General features: G+C 37.6%; 1 protein-coding gene across 5 annotated transcripts in view; it reads left to right on the forward strand.

The window, feature by feature from the left end:
- Positions 1 to 20,602, forward strand: part of CDYL (chromodomain Y like) — a 127,926-nt gene that overhangs the window by 98,052 nt on the left and 9,272 nt on the right. For 4 of the 5 annotated variants that reach the window (XM_030041639.2, XM_041118293.1, XM_030041638.2 and 1 more), the window contains 3 exons: positions 5,726 to 5,770; positions 17,487 to 17,743; positions 18,341 to 18,513. In XM_030041639.2, coding sequence (XP_029897499.1) covers positions 5,726 to 5,770; positions 17,487 to 17,743; positions 18,341 to 18,513 — 475 coding nt within the window. The remainder of the gene's footprint in view (positions 1 to 5,725; positions 5,771 to 17,486; positions 17,744 to 18,340; positions 18,514 to 20,602) is intronic. The other variant, XM_030041641.2, reaches the window with a different exon arrangement.

Here is a 20,602-nt window from a genome sequence, read left to right on the forward strand (position 1 = left end):
CAAAGACCTCACATAGCACGAGACCCTAAGCTTTGTGGCAGAGGTGGAGGTACATATTGGAGCTCTGGTTGTGGCCTCCCAGACATATATTCAGGCATCTCCACAGAAGAGGATTTTTCCCCCCCCAGGGTTTCTTGAAGGACACAGGCAGAGCACTCCCCATCAGGACTGAAAGCAGCAGTTAGCTAAGAATCCAGACTGTCGTTGTCCACAGTTTGTTAATCTGCACCTGATACCATCGGTCCAGGAACTTCGTCTTTGTATTCCAGCTTGTTGAAAAGCAACTGCCTTTAGGTCAGGACAAAAAGGCATAAATGCTACATAGTGTGATCACATATGCATCACAGAATACTAGGAAATAGGGCTGGAAGAGACCTTTGTCATCTAATCAATCCTCCTCCCCCCCCAACTGCTCCGCAGATGCTGTTGTTGATTCAGTCAAATGGTTTTCACATGCTGGGGAATCCATCAGGGTCACTGGAAAACACCTGTAGCTCTGTGGTTAAAGAGCGTGCCAGTAAGTAAAAAGGCTAGTAGCTGTCGTGTCACTGTGCAGAAATAAAAGCGGGGAACTGCAAAATGGAGGTACGTTCTCTCTGAGGGTCATCTGGTGGAGCAGGCGGTGTTTCAGGTAGTGCGATAAAGTCAGAACGCCATCTGCTTTTGTAGATGCCCTTGGGACATCAGAAATACTGGTAATTCTAGGTAGTCACAGATGCGGGCGAAAAGAGTTTTAATGAGGGAAATTTTCAGTGAAAATACTTCACGTGTCTCTGGAGATGCTTGGTTTTCTGTTGAGCCATTTTTTGCCTGTGAGGACTACAAAATGGGGAAATCTCATTTTGCTTTCAGAGTCTGGGTTGAATTTACTTGTTGAAGTATTTAGCTGCATCAGAACGTTAAAATACACCTCTCGGGCATATGATAAGGTGGAATTGCAACACAGGGCAGTGGATGTATGTTATTTTAAATGGGCCATACTTTGCCTTTTTTGTTTATGGGTCCTGGTTATTTGCCTGGTTGTGTAGTATGGCTGTAGAGGGCAATTAGCCCGAGCACACTAGTGAGCCTGTGTGAGACAAATGCTTTGGGTTTTGTGGAGGAATCCTGACTGGGAGAGGGGTTGTTCTCCAAGGCTTTTTCAAAGAGTAATCTTGAAACAGCACAGGCCTGAATTCAAGCCATTGGTTTCCCTTTACCACGTAAGGGAAATATCTTTCCATTCTTAGAATTTAAGATTAAATAATTTCTGGCTTTCAGCTAAACACATGCGTGATTAAAGTTATGATTAATTTTAAATCGACCTGTAAGATATAGTGCTGGGCTTGTTCTGCTTCAATTTTAACCTTTCTCAAGGAGAATCTAATGAGTTAAAAGCTGTATTAGTGTTTGCAAACTTTATTATGTTTCTTACTTAACTTTGCTACAAGTAACATGAATAATACGTATTCAGGTTCATCATACAGCAAAAGAATTAAAACTACTGCATTAACTCTAGTAATAAATGCTATAATTATTACTCTTGAATGGATATGGGCAACTTTTTTTTAACAATAGAAATTATAACAAAAGCAGAGCTTAGAACAGGGAAGAGCAGAATCCTATTTACAAATGAGTCCAATTTATTAAATACACATCTGACTGTTTTGAAGCAGCATTTTTATTTTGGTTCAGAACATTTTGAAAGCTGTTACATAGATGGAGTAAATCTGAAAACAAAAGAACCACCTGTTTAAGTTTTTTGTTGTGTCTCCAGTTCACCCCCTGAGCCAAAATCCATTATTTGCCCACTTCTGCTCTTGATTGCTTCCTACTTCATGGTCATCATCATACTCGTTTTTCATATGTTACAGGGAACATATATAAGCTAGGTGAAAAGGAAGGGGAACTTTTAAACTTTAAACCTTAACAAGCCTAAAAGAAAGGGAAAGGCTTTGCTGGCTGGTATACACAGAGTGATGCAGGATGAATGGCTTGTCTTTGGAAGGAGCAGTCGTGAGAGAACCACCCAGAGTGGCACGTTGTAAGTCTCTCTCTGAAAATAAAGCTGTTTCATAGGCTGGGAATCACAGAATCATTTAGGTTGGAAAGGACCTTTTAAGATCATGGAGTCTAACCGTTAAGCTAACACTGCCAAGTCCACCGCTAAACCATGTCCCTAAGCAACATGTCTACACGTCTTTTAAATGATGGGCAACACACTATGGCACGCAGAAAGAATGTGTTTTGACATGAAGTCTACTATTTACTGTAGCCAATAGTTTGGAAGAACCAACTTTCCCAACAGCTTTAGAGTCTGTATCAGTTGCAGTTTTCTGTGTCCTTCAAAAGGCTGACAAAGTCAGCAACTAAATGATCCCAAGTTGGCTTTTTGAGCACAAATTGCGCTAATCTAATTCTCAGAGATGGCAGGGCACTCTCTAACAACATTTTCCAGGGGCTTACTGGAGCACTTGTTAAACTGATTGTGGAGCCTCAGCTTGAACGTTAGTCCCCTTTCCTGTTCCATGCAGTTTAATCTAGACTTTATTATAGTCAAAACTCATGCTGCTGGGACAGTCCTGGACCTAGCAGGCAGGGAAATCCCTGCTTGTGAAGAGGAGGTGATGAATGGTTGCACTTCTCTGACTGTCCCTGTTTGTGCTTCATCCCACTGCAGATCATAGCAGCCTCGGCGGATGCGTGGCTTTACCTCCCACTGCATGCTCTAGCTCATGTCTCAGCCATTTTCTTTTCTGTGACAACTTTTCTCGTTTCTTTGCTCTCTAGGTAAGCATTGATAAACTCTGCTGCCAAATCGATGGCAGCAATGAAGTGTGCTGTATTTCCCTCGCACATACCTGCAACATTTTTTCTCACGATTTTCATGTTTGGGAAAGTTTAAAGAGTTTACATCACAGGCTGTTTTCTACAGTATAAACAAACTAGTCCACAGATCTGTTCTAAACTACGAGTCACTTTATGCTTGCAAAAGTAGTTCATAATCTCAGTGTTTATTGTAGCCATGTAGTTGAAATATTAGAAGATAGATTCACAGCAGGTGGGGGTTTTTTAAATGCTTTAGATTGTAGTGCTACATACTCTTTTATGTTCTACAATGATACCTGTTCTCTGATGATTTCAATTTTGCCAGATTCCTATGCAGATAAATCAGAAGCGTTGGAGTTTATTTTGCAGTACTGGGAATCAATCTCATAATTAAATGGTTTGCATGAGGAAATACCTACTCTTTTCTGTAAGAGTAGGTATTTCTATAATATTTTCTATATTATTTAAACTGGAGAGAAATGTTTTGCTATTGTCTTTAGATGTGCTTTTCACGTTACTCTCGATTAGCCTGTCCTCTTTCCACCAGTCCCTCCCCATACATTCTTGCTCCCTGCCTCGTCAGCAGCAGCACTCAGGAACTGATCATGCTGAAATCTAACCCAATGCACCCCGCAAAAATGTTTGGCTTGTTCCTGCTGTTAAATTAATTTTGTCAGTTTTTGTGGGGTTTTTGGCATGTCTTCGTTTGTTTATGTCAGTTTATTACTCATTTCTTGCTACTTAGTCATAAGTTGATATTTCTGTCCAAATAATGAGCCCAGAGTAGGAAAACACTTTTGCCCGGATATTCTGCTGTAGTTGAACTATATTTAATGTTTTTCGTGAATTTGGTTTAGGATTCCATTTGTCTTAAGGCTGGGAAGGGAAAGGAAAGTCAGAGGGGGTAAAAACACTGACAATGGTAAATTGTTTTAAACTGGAATCTGGTTTAACTTTGGAAGCTCTTGTGGAATTGTTCAGCAGATGTATCAGAGGGAGGAAGGTATTAAGGAACCCAGCTGCCTTGTTTCTGGGTTAGACAAATACCTGCGATGAATGACTTGTTTCTGGTCTGGCAGACTATACAGGGAAGAAACAGCTGTGAAGGGAAACAAATCTTAATTTTCATGTTATGTAAACTAGATTGGTAGTTAAGGACTGGTAAGTAATTCAGTATGTGCTGCTTGCCCAGATCAGAGGGGTATGGTGAGGCTCCTTGGAAGGTCCTTGGCTGGTTTTCCTGAACTTCCCAGCTAGATGGAGTGCCAGTCTGCTGGCAAGAACAATCGAGCCCAAGGACAGACATGTGGCAGACTTCTTCTTCTTCCCCCTTGTAGCAGGGGTGAACTTGGTTAATAAATTTGCAGTGTTAGTCTGATCTGAGCCAGTGTATGATCTTGCTGCTTCTTGCTCATAGTCTCTTATCTGGTTTGAAAGAAAGGGGAAAAAAAAGGAAAAAGTAATGTCTTTTTTTTTTTTTTTTTTTTTTTTTTGTTAAACAAACCACCACATTCTTTTAGAAATTTCAGTAAGCATATAATTTTGTTTAAGAATTAATGAAAAAATAAGATGATCCCACTGCAGCCTTTTTGTTAATTATAATGATTCAAAAGAACAGCTTGAAGATAAATTCCTTTGAGGTATTGATAGTATTTTAACTGAGCTGTGGGGGGAAATATCTGACGGTGTGGTATCTTCGGTGATGTAGCTATATCAGAAAAGTCATCTACCGTAGTAATTAAAAATGGACAAGGTGTTTGGGTTTGTAAATCACCAATACGTTGATGTATAGATAATAACAGAATAGAAAACTATAAGCGATATCTTTGTTTCAGTTAACTATTGACCTTACGGCAATGTACTAGTGATATGGCAACATATTCTGAGATCAAATGGAGATGCAGAGTTTATTATAACTCTGTGTATCAAACTCCCAATGATAATGTTAGCATTCTTACTGTACAATAACCCTGAAATCTTTGTTGTTACTAACTTCTACTTTTGGCATCAATAGAAACTTTCATGTTTTAGGATCTTATAAAGTAAAATCAATTTTAGATAGAAAATTTTTACTTTTCAATGTATTTCCAACTTTATATCACTAAGAAAAATTCTGTGTATACAGCTTCGATGCTGAGCAAAATTGAGTTGCTCCTGTGTTGTGATATTATTTTAAAATCCTGAAATTTACATTAGATGTAAATATATATGATAGGGAGGGTTCTGATGCATGTTTTGTAATGGTATGAAACTGCAAAATATTGGTAAAATATATGGCAAGTAATGAGTGAACTCTTGTGTAAGAAGATGAAATTTCTCTGCAGTATCCAGTATGGCTCTCCTGAGTATTGCTTTGGATCCCCAGTAGGTTTTAATTGGAAGGACACTTTTGAACCATGACTTTCAGAGCAGTCTTGTTTAGAAACAGAAATAAACTGCAGAGGTTTAAGGCTTTTTTTTTTTTTTTTCCCCAACTCTCTCTGAAACTACATCAACACAAATTTTATTACTTAAGGTACTTTCCAAATTTGCTAGTCTTGAAGCAAGCAAGTCTCAGAGGTATTTCACTTACTATGATACGTTTCCCATATAGACTATGACATTTGTCTGTTTCTCTTTTTTGACTGTCAGTCAGCAATCTTGCCATGTTCAAGCCTTTTAGTCTGTCATTTGTTATATGTACAATATATTCATACTCATTATAAATCTTTTCTGGTTTATTATGGCATGCTGGTTTCCCCACTAATATTTTAATTGACTTTGTAACTTACACTACATTTCATTCTCATTTTTGGTCTAATTCTCCTCTCTCTCATTTTTTTTTATCACTGGAAAAATAATTTGTGTTTAGGATCTGTAACTGAGAACTTTAGAGTTTTACTTTGCATTTCTAATACCCGTTCTTTATCTGTTTTAGCATCTCCCTGTATTCTTCCCAGTGTTCTTTACTTCCTATTTTCTTGTAAGTATAGCATATTCTATTTTTCCCCTCAGTTCCTATTGACCTGTTTAACCATGTGGAGTTAACTGAAGCTACATCTCACTCCTGAAGAAAATAATTCAATTACTGTATAAGTTTAGTTCCATTTATACACCCTTTCCTTAAGACTGGGGTATCTTGCTATTTGTCTAAAAAGTGTTTAATGCAATATCTTTTTACATAGCACATTATGTAACATTGCACAGCATTCATCTTGGTAGAAATTTCAATTCCATTTGCTGATACTGTTCTGTTTCTATTTTCTTTATTCTGTTTGTTTAGTGGTTGGAATCTGACTTAAACAGGTGGGTCCCTGGCAGGTTTCAGGAAACAACCAGTCATGTAATTCATCTATTGTTTTGTCTCATCTATGACATGTTTTAAATGCTTTCCAAATTAAAATTGAGCTCACAATTGTGACTAGTTATGTACTAGTCCCATTATTTTTGTGTGTACGATCTTTGCTTTACTTAATAGTAACTCTTCTGTCTTTTATGTACTGACTTCCTCTGATATTTTTGGTTTCTCTGTGTGTTCTTAATGGATTGTTTCCTAAGGCAAGATTCAGCATTTTAGGCGTCTACTGTATCTAAAGATGTTCAGAGCCCGTCACCCATGAACCACCTTTTAATAAATGTAAGTCTGAGCACAGCTTTATGAACTTCCTGCTGAACATCAGAGGCTCCAGTGCTGGACTTTGGAATTGCAGCGATTGGAGTTGCAACAATTCCCAAGCCCAAAACTCAGATGGAGATTATTCTTTCGTGTCCATTTGTCCCCCTCGCTTTCTCAAATTACCAGGTTGTGGACCCAAGGCCTTCCATGCACTTGCAGTGATAATATTTTTTTAAAAAAATCTACAAATTGACTTGTGAACTATGATCACGCTAGTATGACTCCTGTGAAAAGATGTGCTCCTACCTCCACCTCCAAATAGTCAAATAAACCTTATTTTCCTATTGCCAGCTACACAAACTATAAAATTCCCTCTCAGGCCACTGCACTCTTTGATTTAAAGCATCAGATATGACATACTTTGTTCTTGTTTTTGCATAGTGACAGGCATTATGGTACCTAACTAAGCCTCCCTTGTTTTTGGCATGGTTGATAGTAGTTGCTAAGTCCTACTCTCTGAGATAGATCTTAACTGGTTTGTCTTTTTGAAACTTGTTCTGAAATTTGCCTTAAACCACATTGGTTTTTCTGTTGGTTGGGGTTTTTTTTTTTCTCTGCCACATCTGTAACTTCCTAATTTCTTGATTACTTTTTTTTTCTTCAAAATTTCAGCCTCCTAATATTAGTCTTCATAATCTCTTAGAGGCTGTGGTTTCATATTAATATATTGGTGCTGCTGAAACAATATGTTCCACTTAAATATCATAGTGCTTATTCCAGTGCTTCCTTAGCTGTCTCTTCTGACTAGCAATAGTATCAATATTGCTACTTGTACTTTAATCCAGATATATATAATTTCTGTAAAGAAAAAAAAAAAATCCAGTACTTTATAAAAGCAGATTTTTACAGGGGAAAGTAGCTTTTGAGGATTGGGACCACCTGTAACTAATAATCCTGGCTTCTATACTGACTTGCTTTGTAGCCTGAGGGAAGCCACTTTCACAGCTCTGCACCATTTTCTATGTATGGCAGCATGTGTTAACTACTTAATTAGTGCTTTATGGAGTTATCAGTTTAGGGGTTTTGTCTGTCAGATTTTTCCCTTTGACAGACTGTTCATAAATATGACAACAGTCAATGAAGTAGAAAGCCTAATGTCTTAAAGAGAAGCTGATGGCTTCCCTCAGCAATATGAATAGTACGTACCCAAACACTACCCGTGCATGTGCGATCCATCCCGCTGTGTAAGGGCAGCTCGCTGCCTCCAGTTCCTCCCAGCTGCTGCCTGAGATTGGTGCATTGCCTTGTCTGTTCACTGCTTTTGGCTGTGGTTATTTTCTTGTGATTTATCCTGGGCATGGTGGGGGGGGGGGGGTGGGTGGTGTTTGTTTATTTTTGTTTGCTTGTTTATCACTATATTTTTTTATTTCAAAATTTGGTGAAAACGTGTTCTTATGATGGGCGTTTTCCCAAGACTCATGGCCATGTTCAAGATCTTTGCTATCTGTGCAAATCCCACAACGTGGAGAACCATACCATTTGTACTGGGGTCGAGCTGTGGGGCAAGACGATGTGAAGACAAATGCCTCCTGTGTTTTCTAGTAGTTGCCTGCAGTAATATGGGACAAAACCTAATTGAGGGAGGATATCATGTAAGTGTTCCTCATGCAAAGCATGTGATCCAAGTCTTTTATTCTCAGTAGTCTCCTACTGATGACTTTAGGACTTTCTCTGGGGTTTTGTTGTTGTTGTTGGGGGTTTTTTTAATTATTATTATTATTATTTAATGTAGGAAGAATAAAGAATTCTGGATATTTTCCATGAGTTCTCCAATTCAGGCATGTCCTTGCATACTCAATGATCCTAGCTAGTATTGCCAAAAAACAAACAGGAGAGATCAGATTCAGCTTGAGAACACAGGTTGTATGTACTTACTCCTTTCCATCACACCTCATTTCAGCTGTTGCCAGTAGATCATACTTGGGATTTATTCCTCTCCAACAATATAAAGGGACAAATTTGGCAAGGTGATACACTGTTCTGAATTTCTTTTTCAGTTCAGAGCATCTAAGTATCCAGCACCTGTTACAGGGGATACCCAAATATACCTTTCATCATCCTGCTTTTAATGTGGGCTTATTTTCCCAGCATATTGGGAAAACTGGTGGAGAGATTGCCTCTAGAACAATTTGTGAATGCCTCTTTAGATGTGGTGTAAATAGCAGTTGCGTACTCTAAAGGCAGGGTCTTTCAGAAATCTTCTTGGCTCAAATTCTTGACTCTCCGGTGTGGAGACTACTTTCCATTGAGTACCTCTGAATCAAAGGTAAGAACCTGCTTGGCACATGCATTTCTGAATGTGCTGTTTGTCAGAGGTCTCTAGAGCTGTGTTTATACTTCCCCGAGATCTCTAATCTTTTTACCCATACTTTCTCTCCTGGGTGTCAATGCCCAGCTCTGTTGATTTTTTTGCTCCGCAACCCTTCAGGCAGCAGACGTGCTCGAGGAGCTGGCAGCCCTCTTGCTTAAGTGCAAGGCTCAGGACTAAACACCCAGCACTGCAATATTTAGTTTTTTGTAAGAGGTACCCAAAAGCCTCAAGTGAAGACTCAAGAGACTCCTCCTTTGTGCTTCCCCTTCCCGCCCCAGACAGTTATTTCTGTCAAGGTCAGTGATTTCTGTTAAGAGGGTGCTGCTGCAGAACGGAGTGCCTGTGTTGGCAGCAGCCAGCAACATCATGTATTGCAGGTTACCCGAGTACAGGGTATATAGCTGGCCCTGTTAAGGCACGCAGCTGTGTGCACTTGTGTATTGGAAGATGGCCTGCCTGCTGCAAGCTCGTATGGCTTCAGGTAGTCTACTCATTGGCCACCTCTTAATGAACCTGTTGGTGAATATCCCACAGGAGGTTGAGACATCTTCTACTAATAGCAGACATTAGACAGTGACTGGAAAGACACATGTACCTCCTTGAGGTATATATGTAAAACCAGAGGTGCTTCTTCCCAGCAGGGATGCTCAGTCCAGATACTCCGAGCGCTCGGAGCTTGGGCTCTCCTGTAAAGCTTAATACATACACGTCAGGGTCCTGAACCTCTGAAAGTCCTCCAGCCCTCTTTGTCTGCTACTTTACTGCATTGAAATGTTTTTGTGGGCAGCTGTGAATGGAGCTCTTGCAAACTCTAGTATCGAAAGCCTCATCTATGTGATAAGAATGAAATGTGAGTACTTATTGACATGTTGTTTTCAAAAAGAAGATAAATGAAAGTATTCTGCCAACATAGTGGTGCTATACCCATCTATCTAAATCTCATTAATAATTTAGCTGAAATGTTTTAGAAAGTTTTGATGTCCTTAAAAGAATTATGTCATGCATACATGGCATGTATATGTTCGTGACTATACAGGAAATTGCCTGGGATATCTTTTGGCAGTACCTGTTCTAGGCTAGCCTTATGTTAGCGCACTCTTATTCCACAGGAAGAGAGCCATTTTTTAGATCACTTTGGGGATTGGATTAAATTGCAATGAAGTGCTCTTAATATAGAATGTGTTCACCTCAGGAGTTAGTGTGAAATAGCTGGGAATACTTCGAGTTTAAACCTTAGCCTATTTTGTGATGCCTTTCCTCTGTAGATGAGCCCCAAGAGATGTCCTTACTTAACTCTCAAATTTGAGAGCATTTGGAGTGAATGCTGTGGTATCATAACCTGCAGCTCCAAGAATATCAAGATAAGAGGGTTCTTGCCTATGAAATGTTCCCAGTATTAAAAGGCCTCAAAAAGGAGTCTGTAACCTGGGGAAAGTTTTTCTTATTTGTACTTATTTGTGAGAAAAAGAACTACAACTAACTCTTTGCTTCCCCCATCAAATACTTTGGTACATGCTACTGTGAATTATGGCTGGAATTTCTTGACTGGAGTAATATCAGAGGCGCTTATGAATTTTCATGTATATTTTTTCCTTTCAGCCACCTTGAATAGCAGCTAAAATGGTGAGAATGATCATGTGCATTGTTTTCTCTCTGTCAGTAGTATCCTGACTATAGATTCAATGGAATAAAAATCACTCCAAAATGAGTCTAAAACTGCAGTGGAAAGGGAGAAGACAGCAATCCTAATTTATCTTGATGCCATGATAAAGGAGAAAGAGAATTTGCTGACCTGAGCAGTGTTTGTTTATATGTTTCTGGTGAAATAATAAGAATGAGATGTATTTGGAAAGCCTTTTGCACTTGGTAGGAGGGGGACATTTTTTTCCACTGTAAGACTGTGGAAAGTTTACTTAATACCTTATGCATAAAAATGCACAGTTCCTTTTTGAAGATAGTCAAATTTAATCAGACTTTTTAAGAGATTTGTTGCCAAATTACGTATTATTAACGTTATCCTTGTTTTTATGGGTGTTAGGTCTAGTATTTTGTTATTCCCATCTTTTTAAAGTATGTAAACTTTCTTTTATTCCCACTTATATGACTTAAAATAGTCAGACTAAGGTAAACCTATTTAACTTGAAGGTGGAGAAATGCCATTTTCTCTTGCATTGATTGCCTACTTTCAGTAGTAGAATTTCATGTTCTGATTAGTTGCATTTTTGGTTGGCATTACGAATTTATCTTTACATGGATGCTTATGCTCCGAGAAGGAAAGACATTCAAAGGCAAAAATAATTAAATAGGCTATAACCTACTAAAGTCCAATACAACCAGTAATGTTTCCCTCTTCCTAACAGTATCGTTGTAAACATATAAATATATTTGATTGATGCTGTAAGTAATCAAAGAAAACAAGAAAACTCTCTACAAGAGGGAAGAAATGGCCGCTATAGACCATATTAACGTGACATGGCAGCCAAGATAAAAACTGGTGTAGGATGGAAAAACTTTTGAGTAGAGAAATATTACCAAGGGTACATGTGTGTATGTGTTTCTCTTCTCATGTTAATTTTGTCCACAATAACAGTGTCCTGTAAGAAATGTAGATTTTATAGGAGCAATGCTTCAAAGTGACATTTAAAACTAACACCTATACAAAATATATGGAAAAGAGTAGGAATTAAAGGGCATGAGAAAAGGGCTTTTTAGGAATTGAAGATAGATATTGACAATCAATCCTGCCAGCCACTGCAGGATGGTTTACTGCTGAATTGTAGTTACCTGTTGCTGAAGTTTCACGGAGTAGTACTGCAATAATTTGCCAGTTAATCTGTGCTTAAAACCCACATTCTTTGTGTATGGAAAAGTGACATAATTGCAAAAACAACAGAGGGTTGCTGAAGAACATCTAATGGTTCCCTGTGTCACTATTTCCTTGAAACAGAATTGAGGAGTGGCTAACGCTATTAGAAAAGATAAAGTTACAACACACACACTCCCTCATTGGGAATAAGAGTTTTGAGGAGGTTTCAACACCAGCGGCAGAGTGTCACAGTGATCAGCAGCCCATAATTTGAAGAAGTATTGCCCCTTCCGCACCCCTCTCCTCCCAGGCATCTTTGGGGATGCCTGTTCTAATGCTGGAATATGTGCAGCCTATTATTGGTTGCACTCTTTTGTGCGCTGCATCGGTGTAATACCATATTCTGGAAGGATTTAATTAAAGTGTATCTTTCTTTCATAAATGACCTATACCTTCTGAACACTATTTCAGAAACACAGAGCAAACCAGTATTTTGAGTGAAATGTACAATAAATTCAGAATTTTTTTTCTTCTTGCAAATATTTATAGTGACGTTTCAAAGGAAGCTGGGACTTTTGTTTGATTCCAAAATATAAGTGCTGTAAATACATATTCTCAGACAAAAATGAGCACATATATAGGTTTTTTTTTTTTTTAGAACCTCATTTTGAATTTCTATAATCTGTGCCAATACACTACAATTCTAAGAAATAATTTCTGTGTAATTGCTGAAGCAGAGGTGGAAAAATTACTGGAAACTGTTATATATGATGCTTGCATTGCAGTATTGCTGTCTGGGGTTGGTGTCTTGTGTGAAATATTTGATGTAGTGCAGAGTTAAGACTCGAAAAGCTTAACAGTATTTATAGTTAGACCTTGATAGTACATACGAACACTTAGCAAAACACTACTGTTCATAGCCAAAAGGGGAACATGAGGCAACCTGCAGTGGACAACTGACGTGAAGTCTTGTGGATTATATGTACAGGGGACTATAAAGTACTGAAAGTATAGAAAGGACTTAGGAAAAAATACAAATTCTAGCACTGATTTTTTTTTTTTTTAAATTTAAATTTTTCCCAATCAGTTTTGCAGATCATATTTTTCCCTCTCCAGTACTTGAGTTGTAATCAGTTACAATTACGGTGTTAGTTTTGCAGTTAACACTGTAAGAAATTGTTGTTGCTCGTGTGTGTTCATTTGCTTATTCAAGTGGGATGCTGCTTATTAACCGTTTTGTCACTTAGTGTAAGAGAGGACGTGGTTGGTGTGTGAGGGTACAGGAAAGGCGGAGGGTCCCTGAAGCTCCTTGTGAGCACTGCAGACTTACCTGAAGATACAGAGTGATTTTTGTGACTGAGAGATTACTTTCAGCGCAGGTGAATGCCAAGCAATGAGGAGGGGACAAAACAGACTTCTATGCAAAGCTATGCCTATAGCAAAACATAAACCCGTGCCTGGACAATGACTGGTTCCTGGCTATGTGTTATTGCTCAGGAAAAGGGCATTGGGTTTGTTTTGCTTGGGTAGTTTTCTGCAAACAGCTGCTCAGTGCTAGTTTAAAAAAAAAAAAAAAAAAAAAAACAAACAAACAAACAAACAAAATTGTTAGAAATTATTATGGAAAAGGAGCAGATGACAAAAGAGAAGGCTTGAATATGCCATGTTATAAATCCCCATCTTGAATATTGTGTGCCATTTTGGACCCTGTTCCAAGATTTAGTAGAAGAGGCATGGAGAATGACAGGCTTGGGCTGGCTTCTGGAAGAAGAAGAAAGGGTAAATAAGATTGGGACTAATAAAGCTGGAGAAGACATGTGATGAAAGCGATGAAGAAAGTAAAGATGACAAAACCATAGTGGTTTCAAAAGTAAATTGGGCAATCCCATGGGGATAAGGATTTAATTTACACGGGTTTGGGTGCAGCCTATGGTTCTGGGCATGCAAATTTTAGGAATTGCTAAATTTCTGGTGGCTGGATTTGGGGAAAATACTCTGACAGCATCCGTCACGCCTCCTCCCATCTTCTTATGCTTGCCCCTTAGACATCTGTGCTAAGCCTTTCAGAAACAGCATACTCTGTCAGACAAACCTTTGAATTAAGCGTACCACCACTAGTACATGTGTACTTAAAAAGAAGCATGCAATAGAGGCTTGGCTGTTTTTAGAGCACCTGTTTGGATGTGTCCCCAGGGTTGTTGCAGGGAGGGGAGTGTTTGTATTCAAGACTTGCTATGTAAGCTAAACTAAACTTCTCAAGAATTTGGGAGATGGTAACAGTTGGGCACTAATAGCTTAGAGAAGAGCTTGGGATTTTAACTTTTGGATTGTTGTGAAGTTGTGTGTTACGTGGTTTGGTTTTAACTCTGTTTATCTAGATGTCTGGCATCATGCATTTTAATTGTTGTCCCCCTTATATTTTGGAGAGGTGGCTTTTTTCTGTCTTCTGCCAGTGGAATGGGGATGATGATACCTTTGCTGTTCTGCCCCTTTTCCAACTTCTGTATTTTGTGTCCGTCTTCATTTTGAATAAGACCAGTTCCTTTCTTATCTGTTCCCCATGGCTTTTTTTTTTTCCTCTAAGAGCAGCTGCTTGAAAATGGTGAGTGTTATCAGGTTTTGATCAGCAGCTGCAAAAGCAAGTAGTCCTCTTCATTTTGTTTTGCATCTCTTATTGTGAAGCTTTGCACAGTAGTAGTATGTCTTCACCTTTGAGAAGATCACATTACATTAAGAGTTTGCAGTTGGAAGGGTTTTTTTATAGCTATAAGAGCTGTTTGTTTACCTCTTAAACAAACATAGTTCTGCACTAGTTGACAATATCCAGGGTAAATTGTCTTTTTTCCAAACCCTTATTGGTTTTGGAAGGCTCAGTTTGAAAGGAGAAGGCTGTGGTGTTTTGTTTCTTTGATATGCTCTCTCCATTAACGTATTAAAAAGCAGAACTGCTTTTGGTTTATTATGAAATCTGTATTTTAGAATTGTAAAATATAGTTGTAATTAACCTGAAAATAAGTAACCTCAATGCCAAATTTTCACATGAGGAAATCTACGGCAATACAGTTAATTCTCTCTGGCACTTTTTAAAATTTTCATCCTCATTTGCTGCAACATGTGTCCAAGACTGTCCAGTCATGCAAGCTTTGTCTATTTATATATAGCATGAAGTACTGCTTTATGGCTCTTAGTTGTCTCTTCACTTTTGAGGACCAAATGCCAAAAGAAAGAGCCCCCTACACTTTAAGGTGTGGAAAGTCACAAACTTACAGCAATAACAACAAACACTAACCAACATATTTTAACTCTGTCAGTGCTGTTTTCTAATCCGTACCAGCTAGGCAAATCTCCCTGCACAGCGGTACGGTTTCTAAAGCCGTCAAGTTTTTGATTCCAGTCTAAGTATCCTAAAAGTGTGTTTACAAGATTGGATGTGGGAGACTTCCATGGAACTGCAGCTGTCCCTCGTTTGTGGTTTGAAACTGCAACTATTGACAAGTGCAGACAGAGCTTATGTAAAAACTTGGAAGGTCTCTTGCCAATTTGATAAGCATGAAAAGTGGTGTGTGGTGTTTACATCTTGGTCTCTCTTGCCAAAAGTTTTGTCTCTCAAAGTGTATAATCATTGTCTCTTACATCTCAGACGTAACTTTCTGGTATTTGAGTATGTCTTTGGAAGTATGAGTTGTGGGAAAAGATCTACGCAAAGCTCTTACACAAGTTTACTGACTTTTTTTGGCTTAGTCTAGTCTATTGTGCTGTCCTGGTTCTCCACTTTTTTCACTATGGCTATGACAGAAGCCATAAAATCTTGCAGCAGGGTTTAGAAATCAGAGGTGATTTCAGTTGTTTTAATTTCTCTTCCCTATGGAAAAACAAACCATTGTGGCCAGTGATACCATTTCATCTTGTGTTCCTAATGAAATATGGGGCAACAGTGGTGTTCCTGCAAATTCCCTTTGAAGGGAATTCTTTTAAAGGAATGTAATCAACGCAGTGTGGTTTGCAAGGGAAAAGTATAAAACACATCCTTCATCAATATCGTATTTGGTATGCATCAAATTTTTATTTATTCTGCTGAAATGAAAAAAGGAATTTGATAAGCCGTGAAAAATTTAGGAATAAATGTGAAACTTCTGTGACAATATAAAATATTAATTTTCCATTTCATTTTGTTCACCTCTGTTGTCTCTGAGACTGATCACAAACTGAATTCAGTTTCTTACTCTTCACTTTAAACAATTGAAAAATCTTGAGTTGTGTTTAACTTCTTCACAAAAGTGATATGGGAAGAGGATTAAACCACTAACACAACAAGAAAGACTTTAAAAAGTAAAATAAAAACTTATTGTATAGCTCCTTTGACAGACAACTTGCCTAATTAATCATAACAGATTTATAATCAAAGATTTATTTATTTTAAAATATTTGATATAAAGACTTCATTTATAGCTGAAGGCAGTTTCTGAAATACAAATAGAAAAATGTATGATGTTCTGAATTTTAATTTCGTTAGTCTTTCTCTTAATATCTCTCATACTGCATACAGGTCCAAGTAAGCAACATTTGAATACAGTTAAAATGTGGAGATATAGGATATTCCAGTTTTTTAGGTGAGCCTGTTTAATGTCTTCACTAGACCCACAAGTGTTTGAAGTATTTTGTAAAAAAAAAATTAAATTAAATTAAAAATCATAGCGTTGCATATTATTAGAACTTTAAAAATACAGGTTTTTCAGAAAGATAATGACAAATTGAGCAAGATGCATCAATGGCATTTAATTAACTTATTTATATGTGGTTTAACTGTACTTTTTAAGACATCATATGCATGATCTTCTGAAGTATCTGTTTGTGAGATAAGGGCTGTGGGTTTCCAGCAGATTTTAAAAATGTCTCAGACCTCAGTTTTCAGGAAAAGGCTTTCAAAACTTTCCTGTCTTGGCCTGTAACACATTTTTCCAACATTTTTAGTACTACTGTCCCTGCCCCCCATGTGTACTCCATTACTTTAATCCAATGAATGTTATGGAGATTTTACATGGAGACTTTAACATACAGATGGATTATAGATCCAAGATGTTCTCTTATTTTCTCTTACGAATGCTAATTATTCGGTATTATGTTTCTAATGTGGAGTACAGAAAAACCTGTCCCTTCTGTGTCATGAGGAATGGCCTGTTTACTTGCATGCCTTCAAATTCTGTCCATTTAAGTGACTGGGAACAAGACCAGAAAGACATAATGCTCTATTTGCCAATTCTAATAGCAAAAATTGTTTAGACTTGAGAAATATCTCATTGTCTATGAATCCATTAAAATATCCATCACTGCATGGGTCTTATTTCCCTCTCACAGAACTATAGTGTCTGTATTTCTTCATTTCCATTTTACTTTAAAGACCATTATGCTTTATATGATCTTGTCAATCAAGTTCTTTATTTTGCTTATTGTAAGTGTCATTTTCTTCTGTATATTAACTTCTCATGGCGTTTGAAACAAAAGGCTTCTGCTTTCTCTTTGCAATTTTGATGCTGTTAGATGACTTAAAGACATTGGAAAGGGAGAAAGCAGAGTGTTAACCTACTGAGGTGCATTGGTATTAGAAATGTTAAATAAACCTTTCCCTCCTTCTAAAAATAGGTATATGATGATTGGTCTGTTTGGCTTGTTTAAAATGTATTTTCTCACAATGCTAAAATGAATTTATTGGATCCCTTTGCTACTTTAGTTTTGCTCTGTGCAGTGTGTCTATTTCTGTAACATTTCAGCAACTTCCAGGGGACTGAGTTTCATATTTACTGTGTCTTCTTAGTATGACTAGCGTGTTTTCATGCTAATAGGGATTTTGAAACTGCTGAGCTAATAAAATGTAATTAATAGAATGTTATTGTTTAAATTATTTCCAGGTACATCCACCTTTATGGAAGCATTAGCAGCCAATGGTACAACCAACATACAGACATCTGTAACAGGAGTGACAGCCAGCAAACGAAGGTTTATTGATGACAGGAGAGATCAACCTTTTGATAAAAGGCTACGTTTCAGCGTGAGACAAACGGAGAGTGCATACCGGTACAGAGACATTGTTGTCAGGAAACAAGATGGATTCACACACATTTTGCTGTCAACAAAATCATCTGAAAATAATTCACTAAATCCAGAGGTCTGAACAATTCTGATTTTTGGGGGGGAAGGGTGCTGGGGGAATTCTAAGTCCTTGCCTCATTTATGCCTGTTATTCAGGCACAAACGCAAAAAACAAGATTCAGGCTGTTGCTTGCAAGATGTTACACATAGAATTGACTTTAAGTGTAATTCAGTTGAGTTTAAGAACTACGTTATCTGAACATGTAGATGTCTCTTATAAGACATGTGGTGATTTACAAAGTGCAACTTGAAACAAGCTTTAGACTGAATTAAGGTTCTTTTTTTCTGAACTGGCTGCATATGCCATCTGCTGTCCAAATTACAGAAATGCTGAATGAGTGCTTTAGTTACAGATAACATCCAATAGATCTTTTCTTAATGATTTCATTATCTTAGTCTAATTAAATTTTTGAAATGCAAAGCTTCTAATACTTTTTTAAAACTTTCTTATTTTTGGATAATGAAAAAAAGTTAACTTTTCTAATATGATGGTTGAGTGGATCCTAAGGAAAAATGAAAGATGTCAAAGAACCCATGGGGGGAGGAGGGGAGAACAGTATGCTACTTTTTAATGATGGAATAAGAAGATTCTAATGAATTTTTGATTTTTCAGGTAATGAAGGAAGTCCAAAGTGCACTGAACACAGCAGCTGCAGATGACAGTAAACTTGTGCTGTTCAGTGCAGTTGGTAGCATTTTCTGCTGTGGTCTTGATTTTATTTATTTTATACGACGTTTAACAGATGATAGAAAAAAGGAAAGCACTAAGATGGCAGAAGCTATTAGGTATGTAAGATTATCTTCAGTCATCTGAGTGGGTATTCTTCATCATGTAGTCTGGCTTGTTTTATGTTTTTTTTTGTTTCAAAAGCCTTTAATTCAACAAGATCTCAGACATTGACCTGTTAGGTAATACAGTGTGCAGCACTTTTTTTATATACTCCCTGTCCCTTTCTATTTGGATTGTCATTTCATACATCACTGTTTTTACTACTAAAATTTAACTATGAAAACTGGTAGTATAGTAATACTCTTCCAGTTGAAGCCAATTTTAAGACTTAAACAGCCATAGTGTTTCAGGAAAAATCTAATACACACAAATATAAGATGTGCATTGAATGAGTAACAGTATAAGATATTCACAGGAGTGGAATGATGGATATTTTAGAGAAGTAGGTTAGAGTAGGTGAACATCATCCCAATGCTACATATCAAACCTAAGGTTTAAACAAAACAAGCTGAACTAATATAAACTAGAAGAATATATACGGGGAAAAAAGTATGGATCTTGGAGACACACTTTTAACAGTGCAAACAAGAAGCTTGTCATTTGAACACTGGTTTTGAGGGTCTGGGCTCTTGGATTAGCTCTTGTATGCTTCCAGAGTATCTATATTCCTTCAGAGACCTATGTTCTGTTGTTATCAATATTCACATCCCTAAAAAAGGCCTTGTAACATGTAAAGCCTGTTTCATTGGAGGCACAGTTAGCTCATTGAGATTACGATAGTTACTTTTTTCAAAGGCAATTTTTCAACCATTCCATGTAATAGTTGCTCATGCAGTGACTTCAGATGTGGCCAGGGGACAGAGGCTCTTAACACCCAGCTGCTGTCACTAGTTTAATTCAGGCCCTTCCAGAAGCCTGATTTGTCAGGCTGATTATTCATTGTTAATAAAATGGATAAAGGTAACCTAAAACACCTATGACACACTCCTCCCCCCCTTCAAGTATAATAATGGTATTTTTCATATATATGCTAGAGATGGTAGTCTCTGGAATATTCAGACATGATTAAAATTATCTTAAGTCTCTGGATGGGATGTTTGTATGACAGCTTGCCTAAGATGGTTCCAGAATTTTTTTTTGCATTCATCTATTTCAGTTCACTAGAATGAGTTAAGAAGCATGATAACCTTTAGTGATGGATGCAGTATCGTAAAAATGTCCTGTTTCACAGAAATACAAGAATGTGTTACACAGATAAAGAGCAAACTTCAAAATTGCCACTAAATCCCCCCCTTTTTAAAATTTTGATAATAATCCCATATTTCAGCATCTAATACTGAAATGAAAAATCATCTGTCATTCAGAGCAAAGGAGTGCATTACAGGTGCTGACAACTGTATATTGTACATTGTATTCTAATCAGAATTTGTCATGTCCATATTTACTTCAAGTAAATATGGACAACTTCTTCATTATATGTGGTAGTAACTGAGAAATGTCTGCACCTCAACTTCAACGTTTTAGAAGTCTCTACTTAGTCTAATGCATGGTACACACACGTGCTTACTTTTTCCTAAGAAGCTCTTGAAGGTATTTACTATTTGAGAATGGAGAAGCATGTAAGCATCCATACTTTGTGGGTACTGGAATGAATTGTCATTTTGTCTTGATAATGAGGATGAGAACACGCATTTGTAACTTAATAGCATAGCACCCATGGCACTATGACCAACCAAGAGAGGGAAGATGAGGAGGGGAAGTTTACGGGTGTGAGAGACGTGATAATGGAGCTCTACTATTTATGGCTTGTTCATCATTTAAAAAGGCAGATTTATTTATGAAGAAAAGCTGTCTCCCACAAGTCCAGAAATACTCCTTAAGGAAACTCATTAATGCTTTTCCCATCTTCACTTACACCTATATACCTTATACTTTCACTTAAAAATATAGATACCTTATGCCAATGTCATACATAAACACAGTGTAGACCAAAGCAGAGCTGTAACCATGGTTTTGATGCCCAGAGGTGAGTTATGACTACAGCCTCATCTAAGAGAGGGCTGTGAGGCATGTGAATATACCACAAGTGCTGTATCAGCTGGTGCTTGTAGGAGGGGCGTTAAATCCACACCTACCCAATTACTG

Source organism: Aquila chrysaetos, chromosome 18, assembly GCF_900496995.4.
Source record: "Aquila chrysaetos chrysaetos chromosome 18, bAquChr1.4, whole genome shotgun sequence".
Lineage (NCBI taxonomy): Eukaryota > Metazoa > Chordata > Aves > Accipitriformes > Accipitridae > Aquila > Aquila chrysaetos.